This window comes from Otolemur garnettii, unplaced genomic scaffold (genome assembly GCF_000181295.1).
Source record: "Otolemur garnettii isolate 467f Iridium unplaced genomic scaffold, OtoGar3 scaffold00114, whole genome shotgun sequence".
In the NCBI taxonomy this organism is placed as follows: domain Eukaryota; kingdom Metazoa; phylum Chordata; class Mammalia; order Primates; family Galagidae; genus Otolemur; species Otolemur garnettii.
The window spans coordinates 6,952,674-6,967,336 of NW_003852509.1; the positions used below are offsets into that span (position 1 = coordinate 6,952,674).

Here is a 14,663-nt window from a genome sequence, read left to right on the forward strand (position 1 = left end):
GATTAGTGGGGGTAACTCAGAAGTGGAACTGATGGATGAAACCAAGCTGCTTGCAGTTTCCCAGGCTGGAGACATTTCCTGTGTTGGGTGTTTGAATTTGTCTCAGTGCCCAAATAGCCTTACTTCAAAGGATTTGTGGGAGCACAAGGAGAATTTGCTAAATAAATTTATTCAGTGCTGGGTGGGCGGAGGGAAAGTGGGAGTGTGGGTTTAGGAAGTAAGTCTGTGTTTAAGAGCACCACCAGGAGATAACCACTTATTTCTGCAGACCAGCAGTAGGGAACTGCTAGCAGAAAGTGAAATCCTGGGAGGGAAGAACTTGGGGAACAGTAGGACTCAAGAATCTTTGAAGCTACTTAGGTTGGTAGGTAAGTCATAGAGGTATTTTGGTGCCCCAGAGAACAACAGGGGAAGTTCTCTCTCTTTTTTAAGGGCTGTGAACTTCCCTTACTGATTCTGCATATGTAAGCCACTTTGGAACTGCTTGCCCTGCTCATCTCTTTGCTCAAGAGCTGTACTTTATTTATTACACAAGAGAGATAGGAAAAGAAAAGAATCACTGCCCTGAAGAGGGTGTTATAAAGTGGAGGAGGCAGAGGAGACTCCACAGACCAGTGCTATAGGGTTTAGGGAGCCTACGGTCTTTGGTGGAGCCAATTTCATCTCTAAGTTGTGTTCATCTGTTTTCCTCTTCTCTCCCAGGTATAATGAAGCTGAATCTGATGCAGATCTTTTTCATGCTGCTGCTGCTGTTGCTGGGTCTGGGGGTGGGCCTGGGCCTGGGGCTTCATATGGCTGCAGCGGTCCTAGAGGACAGTGATCAGCCATTGAACGAATTTTGGTCCAGTGACTCACAGGACAAAGCTGAGGTGACTGAGAAGGCAGAGGCTACTCAAACAGTGGAAAGCCTGGTGCTTAGCAACAAAGCAGAGGTGCAACCTGGCTGGCCAGAAGAGACCATCCTTGGTGAAGATGAGGTTGGTGGAAACAAGCTGCTGAGAGCTGACTCTCCCTCTCAGAGCAACAAAGACTATCTTCTGCTTGACCTGACAGCGAGGGAGTGCAATGCCTTGATGGCAAACAAGGTGAAAGAGCACAACCAGAGCTGCATAAATGAGTATACTTTCATCCACGAGGATCCCGAAACAGTCAAAGCTGTCTGTAACAGCCCCGTTGTTCCCTGTATGCTCAAGGGGGGGGAATGTCACAAAAGCTCTCATCCTTTTGATTTGACGTTCTGTAAGTTGTCCAAACCAGGCCAAATCACCCCAAACTGCAATTACCTAACTATCATTATGGAAAAGTTCATTGTTATAAGTTGTAATGACAGGAAGATCCACTTAGCAACTGGACAATGAAACAACTTATCCTCTTTTTTCTCTTCACCTTCTCCTGGTCCTCTTCCTTTTCTACTTTTCCTTTTTCATGTTGCTTTCCTCCTCTTAGGGATTCAGCAGAGAAAGTCCTGAGAAGAAAGGATGGGCTATTCTTTGTCATTTTTCTCTAGAAAATATAAATCTTCTTTGTCCTATGGATCACCCAACCTGCATTTTGTTCCTGGGATTCAAGATGGCAGGATAGGGTGACGATCCTTACATCCCTCCCGTTCCCTGGCCTGGAAAGGACTAAGTGAAGAGCTGCCCTAGTGCCTACTGTGGTCCTGGTGGCCAGTCTGCTCCCTGGGCTGAGTTTGCCTCTGGGTATGGACTGGAAGAGTTTAATGCATCCTTTGTCTGTGTCTTTCCATGGTTCCCACCCTGAGCCTGTGCAGCAATAAGATGAGACTCCTGGGCTTTGCACAACTTCACTTCTCTCCTGTGGACGCAATTAAAGCAATTTTGTGACTGCATCTGGAGAATCGTGTGAGTCAGTTCCTGAGCCTGGAAAAATGTAGCATCTGTTGGTGGGGCTCCTGGAGGTGGTGTGGTGCTGGAGTCCAGGACAGATCATGTGCTGGATGAGGAAAGTGATCTTTTTCTGGGCACTTCCCTTCCTTTTTCTCTTTCCTCCCATCTTTTGCTACCTGCACCTCTGCTTTCCTCCTATCATTTGCTTTTTTTCCTTTGCTGCTTCTTTGCCTTTATTTTCTCCTTACTTTTGTTTGGTGGGGAGCCCCTCCCTCCTCTTTCTCTGGATCCTTTTAGAGATTCAGTCAGTCAATGCTGGTTACTTATGCTATGCCAGGTAAGTAGATGTTGGTCCTATCGTCAGAGTCTGGCACAGGGACGCAGATAGAGGATGGGTCAGGAGAGTGAGAGAAAAAGGAAGAGAGAGAGAGTGAGATATTTGTCTAAACTCAGTCCAGAAAGTAGAATAGTGCTCACATTAGATGCTCAGTAGATGTGGAATGAATGGAATAGGAGGCAGTGGTGTTCTCATTGAACATCTCTTTTTCTTGCTGTGAAGAACAATAAAGTTGATGAAAGACTAATTACAGAAGGGAAAGTACTGAATTTTCTCAAGGAGGGGAAGATCCATGGGGTTGGATAAATACAGGATACAAATGACGTCTATCCCCAGCCTATTTCTTCTAAATTCAGATATATCATGAAATAATATAGTTAGACATGCTTTGGGGCAGAGAGGAATCTGATAAAATGGCTATAAAGTCACATAGTGTCACGCCTGTAATCCTAGTGCACTTTGGGAGGCTGAGGCAGGTAGATTGCTTGAGCTCAGGAGTTCGAGACCTGCATGAGCAAGAGTGAGACCTCATCTTTCAAAATAGCTGGGCGTTGTGGCAGGCACCTATAGTCCTAGCTACTGGGGAGCCTGAACCAAGGGGATCACTTGAGCCCCAAGAGTTTGAGGCTGCTATGAGCTGCCTCAGCACCCTACCCAGGGAGAAAAAGTGAGACTCTGTCTCAAAAAAAAAAGCTCGGTGTGCCTTGATTTCAAGATTTCATACCCTAAGGGTTTTTCTCTGCTTCATCCTCCTAGAATATCACAAACCCAAGAATCAGGGACATAGATAAACAGGAGACTGGAGAGAAGAAAGATTTGCTTTACTTTGACCTGACTTTTACTTTCCTCTTCTTTCTTCATTTATTCTCCAGTTTCCTCTATCCTTTCTGTTCCCGCAGGCAAGTTGCCACTTGAATATGCTGTGTCCAGTGTCTGCCTAGACGCCCTTGATGGAATGAGTCTCTTTATGCTTCTGACTCACTGTCCTGGCAGTGACCTCTTAGGAACAGTGTTGCTGCACAAGTGTCTGCATGTGGGTGGAGGAGTGACGGGAAAGGATGGCCCTGCTGAGGCAGAGCCCTGTTTTTCCTGATGGGGAATCCCTCTATGGGGCAAGAGACAGAAGGTCATTGAAGGCAAGGGAGAAAATGAGAAACAGGATAGGAAGAGAGGAAAGAAGAGTAGATATCAGTCATGTTAGGAATTTTTCTAGTAGGTAAACCAAGGCCTTAGGATTGGGAATGAAATGTGAAAGAGACCCATCACCCATCATGTGGCATAAAAGAAAGAGATTGGAATTAGTCAGGGTTTGGAGCCTACATTCTCTCATTTGCAGAACCAGCTTCATTCTCTTACAGGGTTCCTCTGACCTTTCATCCTATAAGGGTCCCCACACTGTTTAATGAGTATACCTCTTTCCTCTTTCTGGTCTCCATTTTGGACAAATCTCAGTGGTCAGGTTAATGGAGACCACCACAGGAAAGCAATTTACAGAACAATATACAGACCTCCAGTGGCTGATGCAATTTACAGAACAATTACAGAGACTCCATGGCTGCTAGCCTGGCTTTCTGGGTGCCTAACACCCCCCCCCCCGACAAAATAGTTAACTCTGTGCAGCCCAAATTCTGCTTCATTTACAAAACTTTCATCAGTTCTTTTACCTCCAATGGCATGCCTTCTGTACCCTCCCAAGATATTTTCTTTAGTCCATAGGGCAGGCACACAGGCACTTATCCATAGTTCCCTAATCCCTAAAGCTCTGGAAACTGAAAGTTTTTTTCAAAGTGGCCCCCAAACTCCACTTAGATATGACCCTTGACTAACTTAAAAGTGTGAGACTGTTTTTTTCATTTGTGCTATGTGATCATATACATTTGACATTGATTGTGGAAGTATCAAGGTGATTGATTATGAGTAGTGCCCAGATACACTCTTCTGGGAGTGTCTTAGTAATATATGATACACACAAACACACACACAATTGCCTTTTTTTTTTTTTTTTTTGAGACAGAGACTCACTTTGTCGCCCTGGGTAGGGTGCCATAGTGTCACAGCTCACAGTAACCTCCAGCTCTGGGGCTTAGCTGATTCTCTTGCCTTAGCCTCCTGAGTAGCTGGGACTACAGGTGCCTGCCAAAACGCCAGCTAGTTTTTTGTTGTAGTTTGGCTGGGGCTGGGTTTGAACCCACCACCCTTGGTATATGGGGTCAGCACCCTACTCACTGAGCCACAGGTACCACCCAACACAATTGCTTTTTAAAATCTGAAAATGTCTATGTTCCAAAATGCATTGGCCCCAAAAGCTTTGAATATACCATATACAATCCTACTTAGGCCATAAGTATTTTTTGAAAGCAACTGTATTATAAATTTCTTTGATATTATTCACTCATACCTTTATTTATCAATGATGCTTTTGGTAGAATACCATGGGGTTATAGCTCACAGAAACCTCAAACTCTTGGGCTTAAGTGATTCTCTTGCCTCAGCCTCCCAAGTAGCTGGGACTACAGGTGCCTGCCACAATGCACAGCTATTTTGTTGTTGTAGTCATTATTGTTGTTTAGCAGGCCTGGGCCAGGTTCAAACCTGTCAGACTCGGTGCATGTGGCCAGTGCCCTACCACAGAGTATATTTTTCTATTTTTAAGGCACTCAAATATTATCTTCAGAGCACTCCATGCAATTTTTTATCAACATTAGCTGCTTATTAGAATTACCTCAGGGAGTTTTAAAACTTTTAATAAATTAAGCAACTTTCAAGGGCCCCTTCCAGTGACATGGATTTAATAAGTCTGAGTTGGAGCCTGGGCTCAGGTCTGGTCGAGGCATATTAGGGCCTATATCATTATCCCTCCTGTGGCAGTTTTTCTATGAATTGGTGTTTCACAGACTGTTAACAGAGATGTTGAGTATTAACTAATATGATATGGTGTGCTATGGAGGATAGAACTAATTCTTAGGATAAACATAGGACCAGCATTGTGCTTTCTTTTTTATATATGTGTATGTGGTTGGATATATAAAGTTATCCAAGAATGGCACATGTGACAATAAAAAGCATGAAGAAATAGTTTCTAGACTTCATAAGAAGAGCTGGTAGCTGGACGATACAAAGAATTTGCATGTGTACTGACTGAACTGTTAAGGTGGCCTAAGTCATCTGTATATGATACTCAAGTGTTAAAAGAATAGGCTTAACTCCATTTTGCTGTTTACTCCTTTTCTATTACATTCTATTACCTTCAAAACTGGTTCTTCTTGTTTGCCCTCCCATTGTGTAACTGTGAATGCATTTAACTAAAATTGTTAGTGATGGAAGTTACTGGCCAGGCTTGTGATTATAATCCTGGTGATTATCACATTTTATGATCATGCCCATTGTGACCCTTACCTGTAAGTCCCTCTCCCTACATTTCCCCCTAGGGCATTGTTGTTTGTACCTATTTTATAATGAAGAAAAATCACTATTTGCGCTTGTGATCATAGCATGGTGTAAAATGACCGATCGACCTACCCTCATGATTTCCCCTACCCCTTTAACTGCTGTTTTTCCTTCTGTAACAATGCTTGCTTGCCTCCAGAAACATTTTACCCTATAAAAACCAGAACCTTGGCTCCACATCTGTGGCTTAAGCTGCTAAGGCGCCAGGCACGTACATCTGAGCTGGCAGGTTCGAATCTAGCCTGGGCCTGCCAAACACAATGATGGTTGCAACCAAAAAATAGCTGGGCATTGTGGTGTGCACCTGTAGTTTCAGCTACTAGGGGGGTGGAGAGAGTTGATTCCAGGAGTTGGAGGTTTGTTATGGGGCAAGATTAAGGACCACTGACTCAAATTAGAATTTCAAAAGGAGTCTTTTATTAACCACAGGGCTGTCATAGCCAGAACATCAAGGGGTCTGAAATTGGGGTTTTTGTAGTTTAAAAGTTGGCAACAAGCCAAACAGGTGGTGTGAAAGTTAGCAATTAGAAGCAAAAAGAAAGTTGGCAAAAGAAGCAAAAAGTGAGCACAGGGTCAAGATGACCTGTTTTACAGAAGTGAACTTTGCAATTTAGCAGTTTAGCCAATAGGTAACATAAAAGGCAGTTAGATACAATAAAGTAACATAATGCAGATCTAGCAACTAATGGATAAGGAAAACAATTTGTCACAGTACTGAGCTCGTTAACTCTCGTGATGACAGTTCTTGGCCCATTCATTCTTATCTTGTCCTGTTCTGGCCTGATCTGGACCGATTTAAGAGTAATGATACTTGGCATCATTTCATTTACCTCTTTTTCCCTTCCTCCTACCTGGGGGGGTGGTGTGAAGCTGTTATGAGGCCACTGGCATCCATCTTAAGGGGGTGATAAGGCAGCTGGCACCCATGAGGCTGCTGGCACCCATCTCAGTTGCTGTGAGCTGTGATGCCATGGCATCCTACCCAGGGCAACAGCTTGAGGCTCTGTCTCAAAAAAATCCAATAAAACAGAATTCAGACAACTTGGGGCTTCTCTCAGAAGACCCTACGTTGGAACACTGAGGCAGTTGCTGGCCTGGCTTTTCAACATAGGGACTCGATGAATTTGGCTTGTTTGGCAGTGTGGTCTCTGGGGAACTCCTGGGCACAACATGGACAATAACCAAATATCTGGGTATCTTTTCTTTACCCATTATTCTAAATCTTCATTGATAAATCACTGTCGTTCACTGGAGCCCAAAGATTTTGTAATGTCTTTTAAAATCAAATGTTTATGAGCCCCCAAATGTATAGGGACCCCCAAATTTCGCCCAGAGCCACACACACTGTGCTTGTGGATGAATCCAGGGTAATATCACATTTGTGAGGCAGGGTCTTGACATGGACCCCCTCCTTCGATCCCTCATCACTCAGTCTTACCAGGCAGAGCAGACTCAGCTGGTCCTCTTCATCCTTTCTCCTTTCCAGGATAGTGAAGTTATATTATCTGGCAGAGATTCACTCTTGATGAAGTAAAAAAGAACTCCAAGGGATAGAATTGTCATTTTTAGCAATGGCTAAAAATGACATTTTTTTCATGGCATTGGCTGATATCCTTGCTGCTGGCCCCATCTTGTATCTGTAGGCCTGCCCTTTGCCTCCTCTTCACAGTAGCAGACTGGGCTGCAGTTAGTTTCCAGAGAGAGATTCAAATCACAGAAGAGCTGGGCTCATTCTTTATTAGAATTTTGATTCAGAAACCAGGTAGAGTTGGATTTAGAGGAAGAGTAAGGGGAAGAGGAAGATGGTGGTATTAAGGCTAAGAAATAGGAACAATGAGGGAAAAGAGAGCGCTCGTGTTGAGGAATAATAGTCCATTACCTATTTATATAGACTTTGAGGAGACACTGGAATGCCCCAGAGTTTGAGAATGTCAGCTCTCTAGCACTAGCATGAGGCAAGTGTTTGAAATTAACATCCTGTATAAACTTAATGTGCATCCCTATATACAAGGATATAATGGTATTAACTACAAAGAATGAATGGGATTTTGAGCACCTTCATAAGATGACCAAAAAAGTCAAAAGCAAAGTAAAAGCAAACTATCTCTTACTCTATGCATGTTTTTGCAGGAGTTTGGTCCTGTGCTACTTACTAGGTATATGTCTCCATCGAAAAAAGAAAAAAGTCTTTGTAACCTACCTTGTAGCAAATCCACAGTTGGATCCCAGAGGAGATAATTGTTGTAGGGTTCATGGTGAAACTTGCCTTTTCCCTTTAGGTTGGTTCCAGAAAAGATCAACTCACAGTTATGGGAGCTTGATAAGAGAAAGATTTATTTCTGAAAACGATGTGCATGGTGGGCGTAGGGGGAGAGAAGCCACAAGAATGATTTCCCAAAGTCTCAGTGATAGTCAGATACCTTTACAGATGGCTTTTGGAAGGGAGGGAGGAGAATGTGGAAAGTATAGGTGCTGTAATGGTTGCTAGGGGGATGGGTAGATGAGGGAAACAGAATGATTTGTCAATTAACCCGAGAGACAGGTATCGTGTTTCAAATGACCTTGAAGCCAGGTCCAAGCATGTGATAAGCATGTGAGAAGGAGGCTGGCAGCTTTTTCTGATTCTAAATCAGGTTACTCAGGTTTTATAGAAGAGAGGCCAGTGCTTTCTGATCAAAAATGGCCTTTTAATTTAAAATATTCTTTATACTAAGGAATCATATGTTGGGGTGAAATTTCCTTAGCTCTTTGATTGTGATGAGAAGAGAGAAGATGATGTGATTAGTGCCAGCACTGGGCACTGCTCTGGAAAGCCAGCTAAAGACCAACATACAGTAAGCATCTGTAGTAGAACACTGGGGTAATAAGAATGTATTTCTGAAGTTTAGGAAAGGAAGGGCGGGGGTAGTGGCTCAGGCCTGTAACCCAGGTACTCTGAGAGGCCAACGCAAGTGGATTGCTTGAGCTCAGGATTTCAAGACCTGCCTGAGCAAGAGGAAGACCCCATCTCTAAAAAGATATAGCTGGGCATTCTGGTGGGTGCCTGTAGTCCCAGCTACTGGGGAAGCTGAGACAAGAGAATCACTTAAGTCCGAGAGTTTGAGGTTGCTGTGAGCTATGACATGGCACTCAACCACAGGGCAACTGAGTGAGACTGTCTGTCTGTCTAAATAAATAAATAAAGTTAAGGAAAAGGTATCTAAATAAAGAAATAAAGTTAAGGAAAGGGTACCTAAGGGGTCAGTTGGTAAAGATATATCTCCTTTACCAGGCAGGTGCAGCCATCCTCCTGCTGCTGTGTTCCCTGCCAGGAGTTCACGGGCACATTCTTCTCCAGAGAATAGTCTCCACCTGTGGGGGTCTCCTCATTAATGATACCTAACAGGTTATGTCCTTCCCCAGGGGTAGCTTGTGGGAGGCAAACTAATTAACTTAGATCACAAGTCCAACTACCTCCTTTTGTTGTTTATTCAGAACAACAGGCCACCGCATACCAAAGACCTTATCATACCTAGGTCTTATATCCCACATCCTGACCCTCTCCCCTTTTTGCACTCGCCACTCTACTCTGCACTCGACCCACTTGCGACCTTTATCCCTTCCTTCTCATTCACCCACCTGAGACAAAGAAGACTTGTCCCTGAGCCAATCAACCCTGAACACGACCACCCTGTACCTGTCAGTTTAAGACAGACATGGTTTTCCTACCAATAAGGGGGTGGGGTGGGATGGTCTAATGGGAGAGAAGAGGGTGGGGTATAAAGGGATTTTCTGGGTAGTCTGTAAGGACTGTTCCCGCTTCTTCTTAAAGGGCAGCCCAGGCTTTGAGCTTGAATGAATAAAACTCCTCGTGCCTTTGCAGTGATGTTCGGACTCTCAGAGTGGTGCTTAAATTGAGTCTGGGGGGTTAACATTTTGGGGAACCATCTGGGATTCTAGCCCCTCTGAGAGACCCCCAACATCGGAGGACACCGATCAGAGAGATTTGTCCACTTGCAAGCTGTCTACTGTCGTTTGTTTCTGTATCTGTGTTTGTGGGTCACGGCTGAATGGGGAGGTGGACCCCGTGGCCCCAACCCATGAAAGGGGAGAGAGGAGACATCTTCTCCTACTACATATGTTTTCTAGGGACCAGTCTGGAGAGAGGTGACGAGACGCTCTGGGAAGGAAGCACAGTGTGTGGTAAGATCCTCCTACTTGATTAGGGCCAGCGCGGGTTCGAGTCCCCCTGGACAGTGTGCTTGTCTCCTACTTGATCAGGGCCAGTGTGGGTTTGAGTCCCCCTGGACAGTGTGTTTGTCTCCTACTTGGTAAGAGCCAGCGTGGGTTCGAGTCCGGACAGTGTGTTGTCTAACATGTTTAAGTGTGAGTTCTCTTTTGTTTCTATTTGCATTTTAGGACTGTCTATTGCTCTTCCTTCTTCAATACCTTCACTCATATATATATATATATATATACCTTCACTCATATATATATATATAACACTGTGTAAAACTTGCCAGCTAAACCTATACGGGGTCTGCTTACCTTATTTGTGTTCAAACTGCAGGTTTCAGTGTTTCGTCTGATGTCTCTGTGAGGACTGGTCGAGACCCCAGTCCCTCAACCCTAAACACTATTTTGAGTGGATCACAGACCAATTCCTCCAGGGGACTCTCTCTGATTTCAACCTGGATGAAATCACAGTCTTCGCTTTCCTATTCTACTTTTTACTCTAACGCTGTCTATCTTCCTTGATCTTATCCCAAGTCCCCCAAAATCTCATGTTTTCTCTCCATGACCTAACAAAAAAACTCCATTAGCCCAGTCGTGGAAGCAGGTTGCAAGATCCGTAGGAAAGAGAGCCCAGCGAATAATAAGGTTTGCATACCCAAAGGGAGAGTGTTTGTTTTGTCGAGCAAAGGTCCACTGTTGCTCCACGTGTTCTAGTATACCTGAAACCCTTTATCATTCTGAATACTCATGGCATTTATCCAAAAGGTGTAGCACTGAGGGCTGTCATATGGAACACCCCATTGGGACTGTTAGCTGGTCCTGTGTCCCATGCTCCCTTTATTCAGTAACTCTGTGGTGGGTGCAGAACACCAACCCGGCAGAGTGTCTTGCTCATCTATTTTTCCATCACGACCAGGTGGTGGAACCAGGCTTTGAGGGACTGGATACAATCCTACAACTTTTGTCAGCCTACACAGGGGTCCCTCATCACCTAGCCAAATTTTCCTTTATACCAGAGCTAGATCTCCATCCCCACCAGGGAAGAAAGCAGCCCAAACAATATGGGCGCAAACCCCCTAACCTGTGTAGACGCACCACTGGCCCTCTGGAAACAGTTGTGGGACGGCTCCAGGACTTGGCTTTCCTTAGTCTTATTGACCCAGTTTTCTGGCCACTTGTTCATCAGCTTCTTAAGGATTGCGGCCAAACCTTTGCACATGCGGTATGCCCCCTACACCAAAAGAGGTTAATCTAGATCTATCCCCTTTATAGGTATTTGGGGAGCAGACCGACCCATTTCCTTAGAGCCCAGAGAGGAAATCCCATTGGTGGAGAGATGAAGCAAGTTACAACCGCCAGATGGGGCCCCACCATCAACCCAGTTCCAATTTTTCCTGGAAACTCAGAAGGGAAAATTTTTACTTTTTGTAGGTATTTTGTGTAATGTTGGCTTAGCGTGTTTATTGTTACACTTTAGAGACAAAAGAGGACAGACACCATCTTCCCCGATTGAACTACTCTTGGGGCATTTCAAGGAAATCAAGGCCAGGGTCCATAACTTGTGTGTAGATATCAAAAAGGCCCACCTACACACATATTATACTGATGAGTGGCCCACCTTTGGAGTCGGGTGGCCTCGGGAGGGGACTTTTCACTTAACCTTAATAAAAGCAGTGAAGAACAAGATTTTCCAACCAGAGGGAGGACACCCTGACAACGTGCCATATATTATTGTATGGGAGACCTTAGTCATTGATCCCCTCCCATGGGTGGCATGATACTTAATAAAAGCAGAGATACTGGCAGCCAAAAAAAAGGTACCGAACTTAAGAAAAAATTATATCCTATCCTTCGAGGGGGAGAAGATCCCTTCCCTTCCCCTTACCATGAAAATATACCCACAGCTCCCCGCTCAGAACCAGAAAGCACAGAGAGCCCAGGGACCACAAGTTGCCCCTGATTCAACAACGGATGTTCCCTCGGCACAGGGGACAGGTAGTAGGTGGGGGGCACAAAATGAAGATAGGGCAGTGGCTCTCCCCTTGCGTGTATATGGCCCTACCGATACAGACGGCAATCGGCAGTCCTATTATTGGCCGTTTGCTACTTCAGATTTTTACAACTGGAGAGCTCAGAACCCCCCTTTTTCAGATAACACCAAATGTTTAACTAACCTTTGGAAACTATTTTATTCACGCATATGCCAACTTGGGATGACTCCCAGCAGCTCTTACAGGTCCTTTTCACTACTGAAGAAAGAGAAAGAATCATCCAGGTCAGCAGACAAAATGTCCTAGGCCCTACAGGAGTGCCCACACAGGTGTTGGCAGACATCAATGAAGCCTTCCCAGTCTGCTGCCCTAACTAGGATTACAACGAGGCTGAAAGTAGGGAGCGTCTACGAGTTTATCGCCAGACTCTGCTAGCTGGTCTCTGAGCGGCAGCTCACAAGCCCACAAATTTTAGTAAGGTATATGATGTTAAACAAAGTAATGTCAAGTCTCTGGCAGCTTTCCTAGAAACTTTAATGAATGCCTTTCGACAGTGGACCCCCTTTGACCCCCAAGATCCTGATCATCGGTCCACTGTCACCATGGCATTCATTAATCAATCTGCCCCTGACATCCGGTGAAAATGATAAAAAATAGATAGATTGGGAGAGAAGACCCTTAGAGAATTAGTAGAGGCAACAGAGAAAATATATAACAATAGAGAAACACCAGAAGATAAGGAAAAGAAGGTTGAAAGGCGCAGAAACAGGGACCTCGCCCAGATTCTTCTTGCAGCCAGCGTCCCTCCCGAAGATAAGGAAAAACATCTTCAACCTTATTTAAAAGACAGGGAGGAGAAGAAAGGAAGGAATAAAAGGAGACCAACTCTCAGGAATGACCAATGTGCTTTTTGTAAAAAATCAGGACATTGGGCTCTGGAATGCCCCAAGAGACAGAAATGCCAAATGTCCAAAGTCCTGGTCACAACAGAGGGCAGTGATTGAAGAGGTCAAGGCTCGAATTCCCTCCCCGAGCCCCAGATAATCTTAAAAGTGGAGGGAAAGCTGACCAACTTCCTGGTAGATACAGGAGCCCAATTTTCAGTACTAAAAAAGGCTACAGGCACCCTGTCAGAAAGAAAGACCTTAGTACAGGGAGCTACACGTACTAAACTATACTCTTGGACTACCAACCGGAAAGTAAACTTGGAAAATGGAACAGTGACTCATTCTTTTATGGTTATACCTGAATGTCCCTATCCTTTATTAGGACGTGATCTCTTAAGCAAAATGAAAGCCCAGATCCACTTCACAGAAGAAGGGGCACAGCTTCTGGGAGAGTCAGGACACCCTATACACGTCCTAACCTTGACACTAGAAGATGAGCACCATCTCTTAGAAAAGAAAGATAGAATTGATTTGGACCACTTAGTGACACAGTGGATGACGGAATTCCCTGATGAGTGGGCAGAAACCGGGGGGCCTGGGTGAGCTACACACCACCCCCTCATCCATGTTGAATTAAAACCAGGAGCTACCCCAATCGCCATAAAACAATATCCTATGAATCAGGATGCTCGGTGAGGCATAGCTCCTCATATTAAACACCTTTTAAAGCAAGGAATCCTCCAGAAACGCCAATCAGCTTGGAACACACCCCTTTTGCCAGTAAAGAAACCAAATGGGGACTATAGACCTGTACAGGATCTTAGGGAAGTGAACAAAAGAGTGGTAGATATCCATCCAACGGTCCCCAACCCTTATACTTTACTAAGCAACTTAAAACCATCCTTAATTTGGTACTCTGTACTTGATTTAAAAAATGCCTTTTTCAGCCTATCTCTCACTCCTGCTTGTCAACCATTGTTTGCCTTTGAATGGAGGGACCCAGAGAGTGGTATCACCAGTCAACTAACCTGGACAAGATTGCCTCAGGGATTTAAAAACTCACCCACCCTGTTTGATGAGGCGCTACACGAGGATCTGAGTGAGTTTAAACGGGCCCATGAGACTGTGACTGTACTACAATATGTTGGTGACTTATTGTTAGCAGCAGCCTCGGAAGAGGACTGCCGTCTGGCAACCAGAGAGTTATTTAGAAACCTTGGGAAATTGGGGTATCGCATATCAGCCAAAAAGCCCAAGGTCTGCAAACAAGAAGTAACCTACTTAGGTTATAAACTGCAAGGAGGACAAAGGTGGCTAACCCCCTCCCAAACACAGACTATTTTGGGGATTCCTGGGAACTGCAGGATACTGCTGGCTGTGGATTCCGGGGTTTGCAGAGGTGGCTTGACCCCTATATGAACTAACCAAAATGGGGGCAACGTTTGCATGGGCGTCGGAGCATGACCGCGCCTTCAAAGAATGGAAACAAACATTGCTCTCAGCCCCAGCTCTAGCCCTGCCTAAGCCCTCCAAAGCTTTCCATTTATACGTAGATGAGAAGAAAGAAGTAGCAAAGGGAGTTCTTACTCAGCCCCTGGGGCCCTGAAACCGCCCAGTCGCATACTTGTCTAAGCGGTTAGACACTATGGCCGCCTGGTGGCCCCCATGCCTCAGAATTATGGCGGCAGTAGCAGAACTTGTATATGATGCAGATAAGCTGGTACTAGGGCAATCACTAGTAATTACTGCCCCCCATGCCATTGAGGGACTGCTCAAACAGCCCCCAGATAAATGGTTGAGTAATGCCCATATTCTGTGGTATCAGACTTTCCTGCTCAACCCCGGCAGGATTGACTTCACGGCTCCTGCGCTCCTAAACCCAGCTACCCTCCTACCTGAGGTTGAGAACCACCCCTTACATGACTATGTAGAGGTCCTG

At 44.9% G+C, this 14,663-nt stretch overlaps 1 protein-coding gene across 2 annotated transcripts; it reads left to right on the top strand.

Annotated features, from left to right (window-relative positions):
• Nucleotides 1-289: 289 nt before the first annotated feature.
• RNASE10 (ribonuclease A family member 10 (inactive)) lies at nucleotides 290-11,199 on the top strand. 2 transcript variants are annotated; one of them, XM_023517576.1, is made up of 4 exons: nucleotides 290-368; nucleotides 703-1,862; nucleotides 9,760-9,813; nucleotides 11,119-11,199. In XM_023517576.1, exon 2 carries the CDS (start codon nucleotides 708-710, stop codon nucleotides 1,356-1,358), a length of 651 nt encoding a protein of 216 aa, XP_023373344.1. In that variant the 5' UTR covers nucleotides 290-368; nucleotides 703-707; the 3' UTR covers nucleotides 1,359-1,862; nucleotides 9,760-9,813; nucleotides 11,119-11,199. The 2 variants fall into 2 exon arrangements, with proteins under 2 accessions (XP_023373344.1, XP_003797353.1); XM_003797305.2 differs by lacking the exon at nucleotides 11,119-11,199 and having other exon boundaries at nucleotides 703-1,860; nucleotides 9,760-9,774.
• The last annotated feature ends 3,464 nt before the right edge of the window (nucleotides 11,200-14,663 follow it).